Source organism: Vipera ursinii, assembly GCF_947247035.1.
Source record: "Vipera ursinii genome assembly, chromosome: 5".
Taxonomy (NCBI): domain Eukaryota; kingdom Metazoa; phylum Chordata; class Lepidosauria; order Squamata; family Viperidae; genus Vipera; species Vipera ursinii.
Window position 1 is genome coordinate 6,598,462 of NC_139518.1, and position 22,329 is coordinate 6,620,790.

Here is a 22,329-nt window from a genome sequence, read left to right on the forward strand (position 1 = left end):
TTCAAAAAGCGGTTGCATTTTCACACGTTCACTAAACAAATGGTTGTAAGTCAACAGGTACCGGTACAGGTAGCCCTCGACGTACGGCCAAAATTGAGCCCCAAATTTACGTTGCCAAGTGAGACGTTTTCTATGTGAGTTTTGTCCTGCTTTACGACCTTTCTTACCACAGTTGTTAAGTGAGCCTCTGGAGCTGTTAAGTAACCCAGGTTGTTAAGTGAACCTGGCTTCCCCATTGAATTGGCTGGTCAGAAGGTCGCAAAAGGGGATCACGTGACCCTGGGTCACTGCAACCGTCATAAATATGAATCAGTTGCCAAGTGTCTGAATTTGGATCGTGTGACCCACGGGGATGCTGCAACAGTCGTAAGTGTGAAAAATGGTTACAAGACACTTTTACCAGTGCCGTTGTATCTTCACAGTCACTAAACAAATGGTTGTAAGTTGAGAACTACCTGTGTATGGAAACGTATCTGGATCAGAGGCAGAACTGAGAAAGGTTAATGAAACATCAAGCTGTGCATTCTTGGTCTACCACTTAAATTAGCTCAGGGGTCTTCAAACTCGGCCCTTTTATGACTTGTGGACTTCAACTCCCAGAATTCCTCAGCCAGGCACGTGCCTGGCTGAGGAATTCTGGGAGTTGAAGTCCACAAGTCATAAAAGGGCCGAGTTTGAAGACCCCTGAATTAGCTGCTTCGAAAGTGTTGATGGCATCTCTATCCGGTTCTTCTTTAGTTCTCACTTTTCAAAGTTTTTGTCTCCTGTTGTTTTAGGCTTTGCAATTTATCCTCGAATATAGTGGCTTTGCTCTGATACTGATTTATTGATTTATTTTGTTCTCGGTTGAAACGATTAAGGATAATACTTGGGAAGATCATGGCCAGAAAAACCTGGAGTGGAGAGGGAGCAAAATTTCTTGGTAGGAGAGAAGATTGGTTTGAGTCCTTGAAGGGAAAATAAAAAGCTGCGAATAAGGAGTTCTAGATAATTCTAGATAAGGAATTCTAGATAAGGAAGGCCTTCTCATCAAACCTAACGCTCTGTTTGGAATTTTAAACACACACACACACACAGACACACAGACACACACCAAAAATGGCCTTTTATTGAATTTGATTCCTGGATACCGTCTCATGCATTATAGTAGTGGTTAATTGTTGTCTTTTTCTGGGGTGGCCTTTTTTCCCTTTTGCGTTCCAGCCAAATGTCCTGTATCGTCGTCCTCGACCTATGACCACAGCCGAGCCCCAGATTTCTGTTGCTAAGTGAGAATGGTTGCCAAGCGAGTTTTGTCCCATTTTCTTTCTTGCCACAGTCGTTCAGTGAATCCCTGCCGTGTTACTAAATTAGTTAACAATTCTGGGAGTTGAAGTCCGCAAGTCATAAAAGAGCCAAGGTTGCCTACCCCTGGAATAGGGGTTAAAATGGTGGTAAGATTTCTTTAGTGTCTGATTCATACAGCCTAAACAGGCAGTCCTCGACTTAACAACAATTCATTTAGTGACCATGTTGGAAGATACAACAGCATTGAAAAAAGGGACCAATGATCATTTTTCAGACTTAACGACCGTTGCAGCATCCCCACGGTCACATGATTTACATTCGGATGCTTGGCAACTGAATTTAGGACGGGTTGCAGCGTCCCGGGGTCATCTTTGGCAATCTTCTGGCAAGCAAAGTCAGTGGGGCAAGCCAGATTCACTCAACAACCGTGTCACTAAATGAACAGCTGCAGGGAATCCCCTTTACAAATGTGACAAGAAAAGCCGAAAAAATGGGGCCAAACTCACTTAGAAAATTTCTCTCTTAGCAGCGTAAATCTGCGTTCATTTCGCCGGGACCTGAAAACCTGGCTTTTCGATCCATCAGCCCTGGATTGAAGGGGTTTTAGCTTTTTTATATTGTTTTAATTGTTGGGCTTTAATTAATTTAATTCATTTTAGTTTTATATTATCTTTTTATATTGTCTTTTATACGCTGCCCTGTAAACCGCCCTGAGTCCTTTGGGAATAGGGCGGTATAGAAAACTAACTAACTAACTAACTAAATGAATGAATGAATGAATGAATGAATGAATGAATGAATGAATAAATAAATATGGGGCTCTGTGGCGGTTGTAAGTCGAGAACTACCTGTGTTTCATTTAAGCTTTCCATGCGTCACTCTATACACTGTTTCCCCCATCCATTCTTTTTTCCCCCTTTATTCCAATCCGTGCCTTCTCCTCTCCTCCCTGTGGAAGAGCCAAGAATGTGTTGTTGTCATTTGAGATGATCTTGAGCCAGTGAAATGACCAGGCAAATCTCACTTCAGTCACTTTTTGCTTTCCCAAAGGTGCTTTTTTTTCTCTTTCCCCAAGAGGCAACTGGACTTCCTTAGTTTCTCTTCGAAGACGTTTCGCTTCTTATCCCAAGAAGCTTCTTCGGCTCTGATTAGGTGGTGGGGAATGGAAGGATTTATACTCCTTGCAGACCCGCTGGTCATTTGCACGCGCATATACTCCGCAAGGAATGGAAATCCTTCTATTCGCCCACCAGCTAACAAAACAACCACAGGAATTTTGGTTTTAGTTGTAAGTCAAGGTCAACCCGTACTCTGACCTCCAGTAGAATCGTTCCAAGGAATGATTTTATTTTATTTTTTATTAATTTAAATTTGTATAGTGGATGGAATAACTAAGCAGAAAGAAACATACCTTTTGCAATGCTGTCCTTATTTTTTTTTCCCTCCACAAATGAGGAAGCTGCTTTTCATCAAGGAACAAAACGTTACACTAAGCAGGAAGGAAAGAGGTTAGAAGGAAAGGGGAAAGTGTTTGGAACGAGGGAACGCAAAGGGAGGAGATTTAGTGTTTGCTGAGCTGGCAGATGTGGGCTTCATCAAACTGGGTGAGTCATTGGGCTGAATGCCCATCCTGGAAAAGTGGCACGTCAGATTACCTGCATCATGGAAAGCTGGCTTGCAACTTAGCCTTGCTTCTGACACACAAGTAGCACAAGGTAGCCCGTCCTCTACTTAACGTCCTACTTACGATTGAGTCCAAAATACACACCAGTTTTGCCAAGCCTCCGGACTTTGATCACCTGACTTAAGGGGATGCTGCCGCGGCCATCAATGCGCAAACCTGTCATAAGTCACTTTTCTCAGCGCCGTTGTAACTTCGAACTAAATGAGCGGTTGTTAAGACTACCGATACACACGTCTTACGGAACGGCAGAACTCTGGAAAAGTGTTGAGCTACAGTAAGCTAATTTGGTTCGTCCAGATGCTCCATCAGTTCGGCTATTTTTGTTCGGTGCCCCGCCTGTCGTAAAATCTCAAAAGATTCCTTTAATTGATTGGGCAACCTTTCCTTCTCCCCCCCCCCCCCCGTCCCGACTGTTTAACCTTCCACCCGTTCATAGCTTGTTCCAGGGCATTTCCGGTCCAGCAGTTTCTTTTTAGCGATGGTTTCAAACATTAAAAACAAGAGAGATTTCTGCAAAGCTCCCAAGAGTGGTCTCTTGAGACTCATAGCCTGGCACCTTTGGAAAATTGTACCTTTTCAGGACATTTTTAACGCCTGGAGTAACTTGGAATATTGGTAGAACTGTTTGACTTGGTAGATCGTCAAATCTGCCGCAGGGAGATTTTGCAAGAGATCCCATGCAAATCCACCACCACTTCCTTCGATGTACGTTCTTTGGTCAGCATTTAGTTTGTATATTTCTGGCCCTTTTTTTTTTCATTTCCCCCTTTCCAAATGTCTTTGCAGACAGAATCTTTCTTGGATCTCGTTTGTTCAGAAAAGCTGGGAAACTCATCTCATCTTCTCTCAACCCCCCGTTTCTTTCTGGTGGGACTAGTTTAATGTTTAACCGACCGAACAGAAGCCGGGCAGACTTTAACCCCGACTTGCTTGTCCCAGCTACAGTAGCCGTGAATCCAAAGGTGGGATTGTGGACGACTCCTGATCCAGTTGCACCTGTAATCTCTTTTAGGAGCTTTTTTGAGGGCCAGTGAACACACACATGCATTCACCGATCAGGAACTGGCCTATTGAGAATGGTTCCTCTTGGAATTGGCGCTGTTCCTCATCTGCCCTGGACCCGATCATTGCTCCAACCCTCTTTGCTTCCCGACTTGACTTGTTTGCCGTTTGGATTCTTCTCCCCACATGATGCTCACATGCTCACTGACAGCTCTTCCTATATTTAGCCTGGAGCTGGCCCAGCAGCCTCCTGGAGGCTCAGAAATGTGAGCTGAGGCCCCTGCCCCACCCGCATTTCTGTTTCTTGACTAGTCCGACAGTGGTGGTGGGGGGGAAAAAAACATCAGCTTGCACCCCTTACCGAAAGGTAGGTATGCTTAGCCCTTTGGTGGACGGCTACATTGCCAGGCAAGCGGGCTGAGTCTGGCCCTTGACTTCGACCTCTCGGCCTGGGCATAACAAGGTTTCTAGCAGTGGGTTTTTTTGTTTTTTTTTTGTTTTGGAAAAGAGAGTGGCAGGGTTTGTTTTGTTGTTGTCGTTGGAATCCCGAGATGGTTTAAGATTGGCAGGGCAAGGCGGTTGGGCTGGCAATCCCAGTTAGGACTGAGCTGGCAGGAGAAGGTAAATTTCGCCGTCTTTCTCCTCGCCATCCAGTTCCTTAAAGCTGTGGTTCCCAAGCTTTCCAGCTTGGCGGCCTGGTGTGTGCATGTGTGCGTGCGTGTGTGTGTGTGTGTTGCCCCCCCCCTGTAAATTGCAGCCGCGTACACGCAGCTCTATTTGTGCAAGCGGCACACGGGCACCCTCCAGTTGTGCGAATGGAGCTTTGCGCATGAGCGGAGGAGGGCAGGTGAGCAGCACGTGCGAGGGCCCTCTGTTCACACAGGGGAGGCTTCGTGCGCAAGCGCCCCCTGCTTGCACCAGGGGAGCTTCGCCCGCCCATGCTTTTCCCATCTCTTGCAGCGGCCAATAGGCCGCATCCCGGGAGTGGGCTGGGGTTTGCCGACCTTTGCCTTAAAGGTTGGACAAAGGTCATTTCCCCCCCCCCCCCATGGCAGAGATGTCCCCAATGGCTGGCTGAGCTGCTGCAGCATCCAGAGATCATGGAGTTCATGGGTGTGTTTTACCCGCACTCGGCTCCCCACCCATAAAGTTTATTAGGCCAGATGACTCAGCAGAGCCCGGGTGCTGCCACCCTCCGTGTGCTCAGAACAGGCTCAGCCAGTCATTGCAGCAGCTCAGCCTCTCTCATTCCCCCCCCCCCCAAGGACTGAGATTGTGGCCGAGGAATTGCAGAGCACAGGGGGGCAAGTTTCTGAACAACAAGGGGAGATTTATTTTTTATTTTTATTTTAATTCCATTTATATCCCGCCCTTCTCCGAAGACTCAGGGCGGCTTACAAACTTAGCAGTAGCCTTCATTCTATGTATATGCCTGCTTATTAGGGCTTTCACACACACACCCCAAGCGGCATTATTACAAAGTCAGCTTAATTGCCCCCAACAATCTGGGTCCTCATTTTACCTACCTCGGAAGGATGGAAGGCTGAGTCAACCTTGAGCCTGGTGGGACGCGAACCTGCACTAATTGCAGGCAGCTGGTGTTACTTAAGGAGGCATTAGCCCACTGCTCCACCGAGGCTCTTAATATGCCCAGGAAAGGTCTTGTAGAGAGTTTCCGTGCCCTGTGCCTTCTTTTAATAATAAACCCTAATATCTCCGCTTTCTGAGCTGAAATCAAAGAGTGCTTTAACTTCAAATTCCTGAAGATCCAGGTATAAAGCAGAGTTATATATTGCCGTGGTCATCGGGCAGCGTGAAACGGTTCTTCCTGTCCTGCCGCTGGTCTAGTTTTTCCAGGCTTCGGTTGTTTTTTGTGTGTTTTGTTTTGTTTTTTGGGAAAGATGGATAATTATACGAAGCTCGCTGGGCAGCCCTTACTGTAGAAAAATGCATGAAAAAGATGGCAGGCGGGATTAGGCAGCCAGCTGCACCTTAACTCTTTGGGACTTCCGCCAGCTCTACTCTGCGGGGCCAGTAACAAGGAATTATGGGAGTTGTAGGCCAAACACTGAAAGTCCTCTCCAGATGCCTACCATTGATAAAGGCAAATCTGATAAATGTGCTGCTGAGAATTTAGGCACTGAGCAGTGGCTCAGTGGGTTGGGATGCTGAGCTTGTCGATCCGAAGGTCGGCAGTTTGGCGGGTCGAATCCCGAGTGCCGCGTAGCAGAGTGAGCGCCTGTTACTCGTCCCAGCTTCTGCCAACCTAGCAATTCGAAAGCACGTAAAAATGCAAGTAGAAAAATAGGGACCGCTACGGTGGGAAGGTAACAGCGTTCCGTGCGCCTTTGGCGTCTAGTCATGCCAGCCACATGACCACGGAGACGTCCTCGGACAAGCGCTGGCTCTTCGGCTTTGAAACGGAGATGAGCACCAGCCCCTAGAGTTGGAAATGACTAGCACGCTTGTGCGGGGCAACCTTTACCTTTATCCCATAGTTATGAGGTCCTCGCCCTATCGGCATCAGAAGAGGTGTGTCTAGCACAGGGGTAGGCAACCTCGGCTCTTTTATGACTCGTGGACTTCAACTCCCAGAATTTCTGAGTCAGCTGAGCTGAGCACCGGCCCCTAGAGTCGGAAACGACTAGCACGCGTGTGCGGGTGAACCTTTACCTTTTTACCCTGTATGAATTCCCTGGCTCAGGAATTCTGGGAGTTGAAGTCCCCAAGTCATAAAAGAACCAAGGTTCCCCACTCCTGCCCTATGCCATTCTTATCCTCTAGAGTTAATGTTCTTTTTTTTTACATTGCTTATCTCATTGTTTTATTATCTGACTTCTGTTTACATTCTTTTCCTTGTCCCAAAGGTGCCCTTTTCAAAAGGCAACTGGAGTTTGCTTTTCCTTGAAGAGGTTTCGCTTCCTCATCCAAGGAGCTTCTTCGATTCTGACTTTAGTTATTCTTCGGTCCGCTTGGCAGCTGTCTCATATTTATGACGGTTGGAGTGTCCCAGGGTCATGTGTTTCCCCCTTCTGAAACTGGGGGCTTTTAAGTGCACCATTGCACCTGTTAAGTTAGTAGCAGGGTTGTTAAGTCAACCTGGTTCCCCCATTGACTCTGCTTGTCGGAAGGTGGCAGAAGGGGATCACATGACCCCGGGACACTGTGACCGTCATAAATACGAGTCAGTTGCCAAGCCTCTGACTTTGGATCACATGGCCGTGGCGATGCTGCAGTGTTTTGGACGTGTGAGAAATGGTCATAAGCCGCTTGATTCAGTGCCATTTGTAACTTCCAATGCTCACCTGTTGTAAGTCAAAGACTACCTGGATTTATTTTGCTTTTGCCAGGATTGGAGCAGAAGGAGAAATTACATTTAAAAAAAAAGTGTAACGAATAAATGGAATGGTTCAGCCGCAGTATTATAAGGATCAATGGCTTGAACGGAGTCTAGCTGAAATTGGGGCGGGAAACTTGATTTCTATCAGTTTAATTGCATGACTTCTCAGATTCAAATGAGGATGCCCCCAGACACCAGCCAGTGGAGAAGAAGCTTGGAGAAAAGCTGTAACTGTATATGTGATCTTCCTACAGGTTTTTAAGGTGGTTTCCACCAGCCTGGAAAGCAGAACTTTACTTGTATTATTATGTGTACGTTGGGGGGCTGTGTAACTTAACAATAAGCCCATGTGAGGGGTGGGGGGGAAGTCTGGCTGATTTCAAAGACCTATTCTTTCCAGATCCTAAAGTCTTTCGAGAGATCAGGTTGCGGTTGAGATTGCCGCCGGGGCAAGATTAGGTATGTTGCTTGATCACAGTGCCCACCATCCCCAGGCAACGCGACCAGTGGATGAGAATGTGAGAGTTGCAGTCCAAAATTTCTGAAGGCACCGAGGCGGTTTCTGAAAAGGGTTAGAGCTCCTCAACGTAGTTTGGTTTAACGGTTAGGGCACCAGGCCAGAACGCAGGGGGGGGGGGCGTGAATTCTAGTCCTTAGACATGAAAGCCAGCTGGGCGACTTTGGGCCAGTCACACTCTCTCAGCCCAACCCACCTCTCAGGATTGTTGTTGTTGTTGTGGGGGATACGTTTGTGAGATGCAAATAAATGCATTCCCAAAGCTGCTTTCTGTTCTACCTCTGTCGATTTTCTCATAACGATGAAGATAATGTTTGAAGAGGAGGAGGGTGAAAAAATGAGGATATTATTCATAACTCTTGGTGATTCTCTGGGCCAGGTTTCTCTCCACATCCTCTGACCTCGCACTACTTCTTTTGAGTTGTTCTGTGCTCTGGTTGGTGTCAACTTTGGTGGTGTCCAGCCAGCCTGGTCGTTGATGGCCTGGCTTTCCTTTTACCGCTAACTCTTCCCAACATAATTTCTTTCTCCAGCGAGTTTTCTCTCGCAGGTCTTCAGCTGCGTGAAACTTTGTTTGCCCAAAATCCTCGGAAATCAAATCAAGGTTGAAAGGAATAAGACCCACCACTTTTTCTTCTGCTCTCTTCCTTGATATCTGGGTGGAAGCCGCCGGCTAGAGTTAGTTGCATTGGCTGGGTGCAAAGATAATAATAATAATAAGAATAAGAATAAGAAGAAGAAGAAGAAGAAGAAGAAGAAGAAGAAGAAGAAGAAGAAGAAGAAGAAGAAGTAGTTGTTCTTGTTGGAAGGGACCTTGGAGGTCATCTAGTCCAACCCCCTGCTCAGGCAGGAAACCCTATACCATTTCAGGCAAATGGCTGTCCAGTCTCTTCTTAAAAACTTCCAGTGTTGGAGCATTCACCACTTCTGGAGGCAGGTTGTTCCACTGGTTAGTTGTTCTAACTGTCAGGAAGTTTCTCCTTAGCTCTAGGTTGCTTCTCTCCTTGACTAGTTTCCATCCATTGCTTCTTGTCCTGCTTTCAGGTGCTTTGGAGAATAGCTTGGCTCCCTCTTCTTTGGGGCAGCCCCTGAGATACTGGAACACTGCTATCATGTCACCCCTCACCCCTCACCCCTCAGATCTGCAAAGGACAGTTTGATTTGCCCAAGAAAAGTGCCAGGATGAATGCCATAGGCCTGGCAACAAAGATGAGCACGGCACTTGGGAAAATAGCTGGAGGCACAGACGCATAATACGAGACGAGATAACTTTATTGTCATTTTTTACTGTGAGCACACTGGCCCTCATTAAAAATGAAATCCTGTTGCCTGCTCTCAAAAGAAAGCATATATCTACCCATACACATACATAACACACACATACACATGCTATATGCATACAGAACGTACATGTAGGAATTGAAGGGGAACTCATCAAATTTGCAGACGACAGAAGGAGTCAACACCCCAGGAGATAAACTCAGGATCCAAAAAGATCGTGACAAACCTGAACAATGGGCCCTGTCCAAAAGAATGAGTTTCAATGTGGAAAAAAGCAAAGTCTTACGTTTAGGCAGGAAAAATCAAAGGTGTACAAGTACAGATTAGGTGAGACTTGGCTCAAAAACAGCAACTTTTAGAGGGATCTTGGAGTCCTAGTGGACGATCACTTGATTATGAGCCAGCACTGTGCAGCAGCAGCCAGAAAAGCTAATATAATCCTGGGTTGTATAAACAGAGGCAGAGAATCAAGAACACACGAAATGTTAGTACCGTTTTATAAAACCCTAGTAAGACCACACCTGGAATACTGCAGCCAGTTTTGGTCACCGTATCACAAAAAAGATGTTGAGAAGAGCAACTAAGATGATCGAAGGCCTGGAGACGTAAAACATTTTAAGAATGGTTGCAGGACTTGGGTTTGGCCAGTCTAAAGAAAAGAAGAAATAGGGGAGACATGATAGCAGTGTTCCAGTGTCTGAGGGGCTGCCACAAAGAAGAGGGGGTCACGTTCTTCTCCAAAGCACCAGAGGGCAGGATGAGAAACAATGGCTGGAAATTGACCAGAGAGAAACAACCTGGAATTAAGGAGAAACTTCCTGACAGTGAGGACAATCAACCAGTGGAACAGCTTAACCCCAGAAATCGTGGGCGCTCCCATCGCTGGAGATTTTTAAGAAGAGGCTAGAAAGTCACTTGTCTTAAGATGGTATAGGTCAGGGGTAGGCAACCTTGGCTCTTTTATGACTTGAGGACTTCAACTCCCAGAATTCCTGAGCCAGCCATGCTGAGGGAAAAGGGAGAGGTTTCCAAGCTGAGCCAGGCTAGCTCAGGAATGCTGGGAATTGAAGTCCACAAGTCATAAAAGAGCCAAGGTTGCCTACCCCTGGTATAGGTCCTGCTTGATTAGAGGGCTGGACTAGAAGATCTCCAAGGTTCCCTTCCAGCTCTATTCTATTCTGACGAACACATATCTACCACCCATACACATGTAAATATTAACCACTGTCCATTTTAAACACATAGCGGAAAGAGGAAGCTTGAGAGTTCAGCAAGGTTGCTGCTATATGGACCCAAACTGTGACTGAATCTGGATGTTCTGCTTTGGATACTACGAAGCCCCCCTTTTCCCAGAAGGGGACAAGGAAAAAAAGGGTCCTGGAGAGATGATGGGTAGTGTCCCAGACAATCCTGCCAACATTGAACTAACGCTCTTCCCTATATTAGGTATTTTTTTTAATCCCATTTATATCCCGCCCTTCTCTGAAGACTCAGGGCGGCTTACAATCTAAAGCACAAATTTCTTTTTTGCTTTTACTTGGGAAAAGCATTGGGATCCACTCTGCCAGAACATCCTTCCAGATGATGGCCCTTGTGTGGTCCTCGACTTACAAAAGTTCATTTGGTGACTCTTCAAAATTACAATAGCACCTCAAAAAAAAAAGTGACTTACAACCATTTTTCACGCTTAACAACCATTGCAACACATACACACACACACACACACACACACACACACACACACACACACACTGTGGTCACGTGATCAAAATTCAGCCCTTGACAACTGCCTCTTACGACGGTCGTCGCGGTGTCACAGGATCCCCTTTTCTGTCCTTCTGAGGCGCGAAGTCGACAGGGCAGCCGGCTTCACTTAACAACTGTGTTACTTAACAACTGCACTGAGTCACTTAAGAATAGCGGCAAGAAGGGTCATAAAACGGGGCAAAACCCACTCCACAAACGCTTGGCTCGGCAACAGAAATTTGGGGCTTAACGGCAGTCATAAGCTGGGGACCACCTGTGCTTTATTCTTCCTCCGTGCCTCCAGGTGTCTTTGTGAATTTAAGCATCGCCAAGCTTCGTGCTCAAGAATGCCTTGGCCTGAGTTGGGACGGGGTGTGGCAGCTTCAAATTAGGGGTTGCCCGGGTGGGGTGGCTTAAGGATGCTCAACCGCCGGGGACATTTTATTTGTTTGGCTTGTTGGTCCAGGTTTTTGACATTCCTGACCGATCCCAGAGATGTACGGGTTCTCCCACCTCTGCTAGAAGCTTCCCTAAGTTATAAGCCAGGATTGTTTGTGGATAGGGTTATCCGGTGTGTATGTGTGTGTAGGGCGAGAGTTGTCAGCCGATCCAAGGATAATCGCACCATTTTGCATCATGACTATAGAGGCGTGTGTCTCCCCACTTTGGTTTCAAAATAGCTGAAAAATGTTGCCCTCTTTTTTTCCCCCTCTCATCCCAAACTCACGCGTGATTTTGGCAGTCTTGCCTACGTTCTTCTGCAATTTGTCTGTGTGGAGAGACTTTAGCCAGCAAAAGAAAAGTCAATTTTTGTGAGTCTCCGAAATGAACCACTTTTCTCTGGTGGAATATAATAGAGCTGGAAGGGACCTTGGAGGTCTTCTAGTCCAGCCCCCTGCACAAGCAGGAGACCCTATACCAGGGGTAGGCAACCTTGGCTCTTATAGGACTCATGTACTTCAACTCCCAGAATTCTTCAGCCAGCTGGCTCAGGAATTCTGGGAGTTGAAGTACATGAGTCCTAAAAGAGCCAAGGTTGCCTACCTCTGCCCTATACTATCTCAGACAGGTGAATGTCTTAAAAACTCCCATGATGGAGCGCCCACTATTTCTGGTGGCAAGCTGTTCCACTGGTTAATTGTCTTCACTGTTAGGAAGTTTCTCCTTAATTCCAGGTTGCTTCTCTCTTTGGTCAGTTTTCATCCGTTGTTTCTTGTCCTTCCCTCTGGTGCTTTGGAGAATGATTTGACCCCCTCCTCTTTGTGGCAGCCCCTCAAATACAGGAATACTGCTGTATGGGAGGCCAAACAGTGGTTTGCATCACTGGCTACACAATTGGTTTAGTGACTGTTCCAACAGGACTGAAAAAAAAGCTGTGCCTTGGTGGAGCAGGGGGCTAATGCCTCCTTAAGTAACACCAGCTGCCTGCAATTAGTGCAGGTTCGAGTCCCACCAGGCTCAAGGTTGACTCAGCCTTCCATCCTTCCGAGGTAGGTAAAATGAGGACCCAGATTGTTGGGGGCAATAAGCTGACTTTGTAATAATGCCGCTTGGGGTGTGTGTGAAAGCCCTAATAAGCAGGCATATACATAGAATGAAGGCTACTGCTAAGCTTGTAAGCCGCCCTGAGTCTTCGGAGAAGGGCGGGATATAAATGGAATTAAAATAAAAAAATAAAAAATAAAATAAAAAAGTGACTTACGATCAGTCTTCCCACTTAACAACCATTGCAGCCTGCCAGCCATCATGTGATCAAAGTCTGGGTGCTGGCAACCGGCACGAATTTTCAAACCGTTGTATCCTGCGGGGGCGGGGGGGGGCGGTATGTGATTGCTGTGAATGACCTTCCCAGCCAACATCCAACAATCAAAGCCAGCCTCGCTTAAGAACTGCATGATTCATAACGACTGCAGTACTTTTGCTTGACACCCGTGGCCAAAGGTGGTAAACTTTGGTGTGCGACTCAACAGTCAGCTTGCTTTAGCAATGGAGATTCTGGTCCCAATTGAAGCCATTAGTCGAGGATTACCTGTAGGCTACCTGAGAGGTGACTTTGTACTCTGCACGTTTGTACAGGTAGTCCTCGACTTTGTTGTTGTTGTTAGTTGCAAAGTCGTGTCCGACCCATCGCGACCCTATGGACAATGTTCCTCCAGGCCTTCCTGTCCTCTACCATCTTCTGGAGTCCATTTAGGCTCACGCCTACTGCTTCAGTGACTCCATCCAACCACCTCATTCTCTGTCGTTCCCCTTCTTCTCTTGCCCTTAACCTTTCCCAGCATGAGGCTCTTCTCCAGTGAGTCCTTCCTTCTCATTAGGTGGCCAAAGTATTTGAATTTCCACTTTAGGATCTGGCCTTCTAAAGAGCAGTCAGGGTTGATCTCCTCTAGGACTGACTGGTTTGATCGCCTTGCAGTCCAAGGGACTCGCAGGAGTCTTCTCCAGCACCAGAGTTCAAAGGCCTCAATTCTTTTGCGCTCAGCCTTTCTTATGGTCCAACTTTCACTGCCATACATTGCAACTGGGAAGACCATAGCCTTGACTATACGCACCTTTGTTGACAGGGTGATGTCTCTGCTTTTTAGTGTGCTGTCTAGATTTGCCATGGCTTTCCTCCCCAGGAGCAAGCGTCTTTTAATTTCTTGACTACAGTCCCCATCTGCGGTGATTTTGGAGCCCAGGAAAATAAAATCTGTCACTACCTCCATTTCTTCCCCATCTATTTGTAAGTCCTCGACTTACAAGAGTTTATTTTGTGACCGTTCAGAGTTATGATGGCACTGAAAAGGTGACCTATGACCGTTTTTCCACAATTCCGACCATTGCAGCATCCCTGTGGACACATGTTCAAAATTCGGCCGTTTGGCAATTGACTCATATTTACGATGGTCGCGGTGTCCCTGGGGATCACGTGATCCCCTTTGCCGACCTCACAAGCAAAGTCAATTGGGGGTGGGGGAGAAATCCAGATTCATTTAATAACCGTGTTACCAACTTAGCCAATGCAACGGTTCACTTACCGACTGTGGCAAGAGAGGTCATAAAATGGGGCAAAGCTCACTTAGCAAATGTTTCACCTAGCAACGTAAGTTGTGGTCGTAACATGGAGGACTTTTACCTGTACAAAGTTTGTACCCTTCAGACATGCTAGAGACTCAAAGCCCAGCCTGCCTATATGATGCCCGTGCAATAACTTGGATTTTTTCTTTTTTTTCTTTTTCTCCTTCAGCTGGCGCGTATTATCCTGCGCAGAACGTGCAACAATTCCCAACTTCCCAAGTCATGATGAACCCACAGCCACCGATCCCGCCAAAGCGAGAGCGCAAGACAGTAAGAAACTGGGGACAGGCAGCTTGGAGGGGGAGGGGAAATAATAAAATTTCCATTATTTAGGCCAGGGGTCTTCAAACGTGGCAACTTTTAAGACTTGTGGACTTCAACTCCCAGAATTCCTCAGCCAAGGGCTGGCTGAGGAATTCTGGGAATTGAAGTCCACAAGTCTTAAAGTTGCCAAGTTTGAAGACCCCCTGATTTAGGCCTTGTTTAGTTGGTTGGTTTTTTTTCCTACCTGTCTCATATATAAATTAAATTAATAATAATAATAATAATTCCCTACTTTCACCTTCCATTACTTCCTGTTTATTATTATTTTTTTTATTTCCACGATTTATGCCCTGCTTTTGAAACGAATACTGTATCGAAAGTTTCAAATACTGGTTCAGGTTGACAACAGAATCAATACTGAAAGAGAGAAAATGAACCGAGAAGGTCTTTGGGTTGCCCAGATCCTAACAATGTCAGGCAGTCATTTAAAATTCAATTTTTTTCGATATTTCTATCAAATATATTTATCTGTACACTCAAGTTCTAGTGTTTGTGATTCAAAGCTTTAAAACGAGAGGGACTAAGAATATTAGCCCAGATAGTCCTTGACTTGAAAGAGCTCGTTTAGTGACTGTTCAAAGTTACAACCGCAGTGAAAAAAGTGATTTATGACTCTTTTTTCACAAGGCTGTTGCAGTCTCCCCGTGATCACCTGATCAAAATTCAGATGTTTGGCAACCGACACATACATACGACGGTCGCCGTGTCCCTGGGTCACTTGAACCGCTTTTGTGACCTTCTGACAAGCAGAGACAATGGGGAAGCCAGATTCACTTAACAACTGTGTGGCTAACTTAACGGCAGTGATTCACTTAATAACCGTGGCCGGAAATGGGGCAAAACTCACTTAACACATGTCCCACTTAGCCACAGAAATGTGGGGCTCAATTGTGGTCATAAGTCGAGGATTACCCGCACTAAGGTTTATATTTAGCTTTTTTAGCTCAAGGTGGTTTAATTGAGAAATCTGCCTTTATTATCACACAGCTATCCAATAAAGGTAAGTGGGCCTGGGACAGGGGTAGGCAACCTTGGCTCTTTTATGACTGGTGGACTTCAACTCCCAGAATTCCTGAGCCAGCCACGCTGAGGGGAAAGGGAGAGCTTTCCAAGCTGAGCCAGGCTGGCTCAGGAATTCTGGGAGTTGGAGTCCTCGAGTCATAAAAGAGCCAAGGTTGCCTGCCCCTGGTCTGGGAGAAAGTGATAATCTTCAGAGTTACCTAGGCACATGGATGCAGTTGGATACGCAGAGGTGTAAGGGAAGAAGAAAGACAACTAGGATTTAAATAGGGCTATATTCTTGTGTTCTGCAGTAGCTGATTTTTACGGTTTTGCATCCGCAAGAGAACAACTAGCCCGTTAAATACATTGCTTTAATCAGCACCTAACTACAGGTAGACATGCGTTTATTTGGCAACTGTTTGAAGTTACAACAGCACTGAAAAGAGGGACTTACAACTGGTTCTTGCACTTAACGATATCAGGGCAGCCATCCCCATGGCAACGTGACTGAAAATGCAGGCACTTAGCAACTCTCAGGTATTTTACAGCTGCAGCATCCCAGGGTCATGTGGTCGCCATTTGCTTCATTCCCAGCTGGCTTCCAATAAGCACCGTGTGTGTGTGTGTGGGGGGGGAGCTGGATTCGCTTAACAGCCAGGCGATTCATTTAACAGCTGCAGTGATTCGCTTAACAGCTGTGGCAAACTGCCGCCTGCCTTAGCGACAGAGATTCTGTTCCCAATGGAGGCCTACTGTAACCTGCTCCCTCTTTTCTGTCTACTTGCAATGAAGTTTCAGTAAGAGGTTTATTCCGGTGAAACCACACCCTGCCCAACTTCAAATCTATAAAGACACCACGAGTGCCGTGTACCAAATTTGGGCAGCAATCTTTTATGTCATTTGCACAAAGGCGTCATTACGTGAATCGGATCCTTGGCATAATGCGCACACAACCCCCATTGGCACAAACGATGCCGTTTGTGTCATCTGCATACTGAGGTCGCTGCTGAAGGATTGTCATTCTGATTTTAATGGATAGCTAGAAATAATGGTCACCCTCGTGGCCCGACCTGGTCCCATTAAATTAAACTTTTCATTTATAGTTCTTACCAGGTATGTAAAAAAAACAACCCCTAATATTCTCCGGAATGTTCCATTCATTCACTCTGTGGCTCATACCAATCCATGTTTTCCGGGGAGTGTCCAGCAGACGTCATTCCTCTGAATGAAATTGTTGGGCAACCCTTAAAAGTCAGCTTGGCATATTCTAGATACAGAACTGGGAAAGTTCACAAAAGGCCAGCCTTGGCATATCCTGGTTATTTCCCTTGGGGCTTTATGAAATGATGCTTTTTCCTACCTGGTACAACAGGTGTGGCGAGCTCTGTTCTAGCTATGTAGGTGATTAAGGCACCAGGCTACAAGTTGCGACACTTGACTTTCAATCCCGACTTAGGCAGGAAAGCTGGCTGGATACCTTTGGGCTAATCACCAGGCGATAGTGAGTTCTAGTCCCGCCTTAGGGATGAAAAGCGGCTGGGTGACTTAGGGCCAATCACCAGAAGACTGTGAGTTTTACTCCCGCCTTAGGCGTGAAAGCCGACTTGAGTGACTTTGGGCTAATTACCGGGAGACTGAATTCTAGTTCTGCCCTAGGCATGCAAGCTAGCTGGGTGATTTTGGGCCAGTCACCAGGAGACTGTGAGTTCTAGTCTGCCTTAGGCATGAAAACCACTGTGTGACTTTTGGCCAATCACCAGGAGACTGGGAGTTCTAGTCCCACGTTAGGCGTGAAAGCTGGCTGGGTGACTTCCGAGCAATCACCAGGAGACTTTGAGTTCTAGTCCCACTTTAGGCATGAAAGCTAGCTGGGTGACATTGGACCAGTCACCGACTCCCAGCTCAGTCCCACCTCACAGGATGGTTGTGGGGAAAATAGGGGGAAGAAGGAATATTGTATTGGTCCACCGCCATGAATTATTTACAGAAATGATAAAGGTGGGATATAATAAATAGAATAATAATAATAATAATAATAATAATAATAATAATAATAATAATAATAATAATTTTAAAAAAATAGTAGTAGTAGTAGTAATAATAATAGTTGTTGTTGTTGTTGTTTAGCCTGGTGGGAAGCAGTAGCTTCTTACCTTTGGAAGATTCCAGATGTGGATTTAGCAGAAGAAACAGGACCCGCCCTGTGTGTGTGTTTGTGTACGTGCTATTTGTGGGAAATGTCGCAAGATGGGTCAGAGTTCAGCGAGGTACAAGAGTCCAGAAGGGTGGACGGAACATGAGCCGTGGGAGCAGGCTGGGATTCTGCAGAGAGAAAGACTGTTGAATGCCGGACTGCTTCTCTTTTAAGTCCCGAATCCTGCAGTGTTTCTGCCGAAGTTGCTCTCATGCCCCCTGATTTAGGTTCTTGTTGCAGCATCGGAGGAGAAGAATCAGGTGAGATAAATCAGTAATCGGGTTGTTGTTTTCCCCCCTTTGCAAAGGCTGGCACAATCCACCTTGAGGGGACCACTTTGCTTTTTCCCTTCCTTTGCTTAATTATTTTTTAATTTATATGTTATCTTTTAAAAGCTTTATCTCACCTTTATTATTTATCTAAATGACTCAATGCGGCCAACATGCCTAATATTCCTTCCTCCTGTTTATCCCACGCCAACCCTGTGAAGTGGGTTGGGCTGAGAGAAAGCGGTTGGCCCAAAGCTTTTAAACTTGAGTAGACAGGCCGAAAGAGCGTGCCCTCCTTCCACACAAAACTTGCTCCCAGTTTTAACGAGAGAGGCTCTGTTTGAATTTCCTCTCTGCAAAAAAAAAAAAAAAAAGAATGTTAAAAGCCACTTTCGCAGTATAGGAAAATTACTGTTTTGGCCAAGTTTTTGGTGCTGTGCTTATACTATCACCGGCTTCAGGCTGGTTTTCATCTAGTGTCCTGACAATTTTGTGGGGAGTTTTGTGAATGTCTTATTCCTCTTTTTGAAGCCTGGTTTGTACTAAAGTGCCTTCACCGAGATTCTACAGTTAAGAAGTGAGAAAGAAACTTAACAGTAAATAAGATCTCCAAACTCAGTTCCATTCAAAGGACAGCTGGCTGCACGTGAAGCGCTTTCGGCAGTGGGTTTTGGACCGTGTGTCGGAACTGACACGGGTAGTCTTCGGCTTTCGGCCACAAATTGAGCCCCACATTTCCGTTGCTAAGTGAGTCTTGTCCCATTTTACGACTTTTCTTGCCACATTTGTCAACTGAATCGCTGCAGTCGTTAAATTAGCAGCCCGGGTTGTCGGAAAGGTCGCCAAAGGGAATCGCATGACCCCCGGGACACGGCAACCGTCATAAATGTGAGTCAGTTGTTGAACATCGGAATATAAATCACATGAGCCTGTGGATGCTGCCACGGTCATAAGCGTGAAAAATGGTCCTAAGTCTCCTTTTTCAGTGCTGTTGTAACTTCGAAAGGCCACTAAATGAACTCTTGTAAGTCGAGGACAACCTGTCATGTCAATCACCAATATTTTATTTATTTATTTATTCGGTTTATATACCGCCCTATTCCCAAAGTACTCAGGGCGGTTTACAAGGCAAAATTTAAAAACAATCCAATATAAAATTAAAATAAATTAAAATCAATTAAAAAGTCTAGCCACAAAAATTAAATCACAATTTAAAAACATTAAACCCCTCAGTCCAGACCATTTTAGAGCAGCCCATATTGTTCAGGTGTTCATTTTCCAGGAGTAAGTTCTTGTGAAATAATTGGGCACTGAGGAAGCAATGATAGCATCCGCCTTAAATACGATTTCCCCCCCCTTGCTTCAGAAGTTAAAATCTGTGGTTCACACCCTACACAATGCACCATTGTGTAGAGGTGGATATGTCCAGTGGGAATTTTCAGAAGCACTTGTCCACTGATGCTGCTGGCCTTTGGACATAGCTAGGAGTTGAGATCAAATCCTACGTTGCTTTTTTCTTTTTAATTATCCTATGGTGGTAAAACCATGTGACGTACAATAAATGACGGATTTGTAAACAAAGGATGGTTCTATAAGATTTTTTTTCCAAGTGTTTAGAGATTTTTATTCTTTTTCATGCTGTGAAACACAAAATTTAAGAAGCGGCTTTTATTTAAATCTCTTCCTTTAGAACAGGATGCCTGCCCTGTAATTCCCTGGTGGTTATTTTTTCTTTTTCTTTTTTTAAAATAACAGGCTTTCACAAACACACGGTGTCTGTCAGTTTTGCTTGTTCACTTTAGCTTTTGCAAACCTGCGGTTGCTACTTAATAGGCTAACAGGTTTGAGAACACCTGGCATACATAGATTATGGAATTTAATACAGGTAGTCCCCACCTTACAACCATTGAGTTATTGACTGTTCAAAGTTACAGCCACCCTGTAAAAAGTGACTTGTGACCATTGCAGCATCCCCGTGATCACCTGATCAGAATCCTCAGATGCGTGGCAACGGACTCATACCTATGACGGTCACAGTGTCCCGGAGGCACTTGATCCCCTTTTGCGACCCTCTGACAAGCAAAGTCAATGGGGAAGCCCGATTCACCGAACAAAACGCGTGTTACGAACTTAACCACAGCAGTGATTCACTTAATAACTGCAGCAGGAATGGTCACAAAGTGGAACAAACCGCATTGTTTTGCTTAGCAGCAGACATTTTGAGTTCAACTGTGGTCATAAAGTTGGGGACTGCATGTACAGGCAGTGCCTGAGTTAAGAACATCCATCTTATGGGCAACCCTTAGCTTCCTATTAATCAAAATGGTGGATGGCATTCTCCTTCTTTGAGCTGAAGCCTCATAATGCTTTCAGAGGGTGCGGAAGCCGCACACTTAATTTACAGCCTGTTTTCCATGGTTCCTGAACACTTTGCGTTACTATAGCCATCTGCCATTTTCAGTAGTAGGCCGTTTATGTGTAAGTGCAACTTCTGACTTGCATACAAATTTAGGTTAAAGATGACTAAGGAACAGAACTTGTCCTTAATCCAGGGACTGCCTGTAATTAAATGTAGCCTCTTTTTATTTCTTGTCAATCATCTAATATTAATTAAATATGACTTTTGGGGAGCGTGGGGCTTCACACAAATTCATGGACTATTTTGGGGGAGATGCAGTACCGCAGAGTTTGAGAACCATTGCTTTAAAACAGAATTCCTCAACCTTGGCGACATTGAGATGGGTGAACTTCAACTCCCAGAATTTCCCCAGCCAGGACGTTGAAGACTTAAAGTGAGTGACCAAGGTTGAGAAACGCTGCTTTAGACCAGGGGTCTTCAAACTTGGCAACTTTAAGACTTGTGGACTTCAACTCAGGGCTGGCTGAGGAATTCTGGGAGTTGAAGTCCACAAATCTTAAAGTTGCCAGGTTTGAAGACCCCTGCTTTAGATTTAAGAAAACTAGTTAGCATTCTGTCCCAGCCAAGTCAGTGGGGAAGCCAGGTTCACTGAACACCCGTGTGACTAACTTAACGGCAGTGATTCACTTAATAACCGTGGCCAGAAAGGTTGGAAAATGGGGCAAAACTCACTTAACACATGCCTCCCTTAGCAACACAAGTTGTGGGCTCTGTTGTGGCTGTAAGGTGCAGGCTACTTGCACATGGCGGTTGCCAAGCAGCCGAATTTGGATCATGTGATCATGGCAAGGCTGCAACGGTCATCAGAGTAAGAACCAGTTGTAAGTCGCTTTTTCCCCCCAGTGCCATTTTAATGAATGATTGTAAATAGAATAGAATAGAATAGAATAGAATAGAATAGAATAGAATAGAATAGAATAGACATGTCAAACACAAGGCCCGGGGGCCGGATCAGGCCCGCGAAGTGGTTTCATGCGGCCCGCGAAGCCATCCTGGAAACAGTGAGGGAACGGCCCCCACTGCCTTGGCCCTGGCCCAGAGACCCTCCTCCTGCCAGAGACCCTCAGATCTGTCCCACTCCTGCCCAGGCCCCCATAGGCACCCTTGATGCGAACGATGTAGAGCTGGCCACGCCCACCCAGTAGGCCATACGCACTCTAGCCACGCCCACCCAGTAGGCCACGCCCACCCAGCCCCCTGAGGGCAACCGCAAAGCTGATGCAGCCCTCAATGAAATTGAGTTTGACACCCCTGGAATAGAATAAGGAAATTGATAGAATGGAATAGAATAGGGAATAGATATAGGGAATAGGAATAGAATAGAATATAATAGAAAAAGGAAATTAATGGAATGGAATAGAATAGGGAATAGCTATAGGGGATAGAATAGAATAGAATAGAATAGAATAGAATAGAATACTATAGAATAGAATAGAATAGAATACTATAGAATAGAATAGAATAGAAGAATAGAAAAAAAGGAAATTAATAGAATAGGGAATAGGTATAGGGAATAGAATAGAAAAAGGAAATTAATGGAATGGAATAGAATAGGGAACAGGAATAGGTATACTAAATGAATAGAATAGAATAGAAAAAGGAAATTAATATAATGGAATGGAATAGAATAGAATAGGGAATAGGAATAGGTTATAGGAAATGAATAGAATAGAATAAGAATAGAATAGAAAAAGGAAATTAATAGAATGGAATGGAATAGAATAGGGAATAGGCATAGGTATGAGAACAACACTTAGTGATAGTCGTAAACAATCATACCAGGGTACTAAACAAAACAACATAAATTGTAAGATACAAGCAACAAGTTGCAGTCACAAGAGGATAAGGTAATAGGTAAGATGAGAAGAATCTCATTTCCCTCAGTTTCCCCCACAACAACCCTACGGGGCAGGCTGGGCTAAGAGAGAATGACACAGCAGCTGAACGTGCACAGCTAGACATGTGGGCTGTTGCTTCCTCTGGATTCAGTTTCACCTCCTCGTGGTTTGCGTTGAGTCTTTAAGGCTGCTGTAGATTCATAAGGTAGCTGTTGCAATTTGCCTCGAGCAGTAAAACCCAATCTGGGCAGTCTATGGCGTTGCATTCAGAAGGCGGGCGCCAAGCTTTTTTAGCCCTTCACATTTGCTGTCGGCAAAAATGGGAATTTCCCCCACCCTTCTTGTTCTGAAGAAAGCCGAGACTCC

The 22,329-nt window shown here is 45.4% G+C and overlaps 1 protein-coding gene across 5 annotated transcripts in view; it reads left to right on the top strand.

Moving 5' to 3' along the window:
* The window catches only part of EIF4G1 (eukaryotic translation initiation factor 4 gamma 1), a 134,622-nt gene that overhangs the window by 43,368 nt on the left and 68,925 nt on the right, over nt 1–22,329 (top strand). For all 5 annotated transcript variants that reach the window (XM_083363862.1, XM_083363865.1, XM_083363866.1 and 2 more), the window contains one exon: nt 14,087–14,187. In XM_083363862.1, the coding sequence (XP_083219988.1) occupies nt 14,087–14,187 (101 nt within the window). The remainder of the gene's footprint in view (nt 1–14,086; nt 14,188–22,329) is intronic.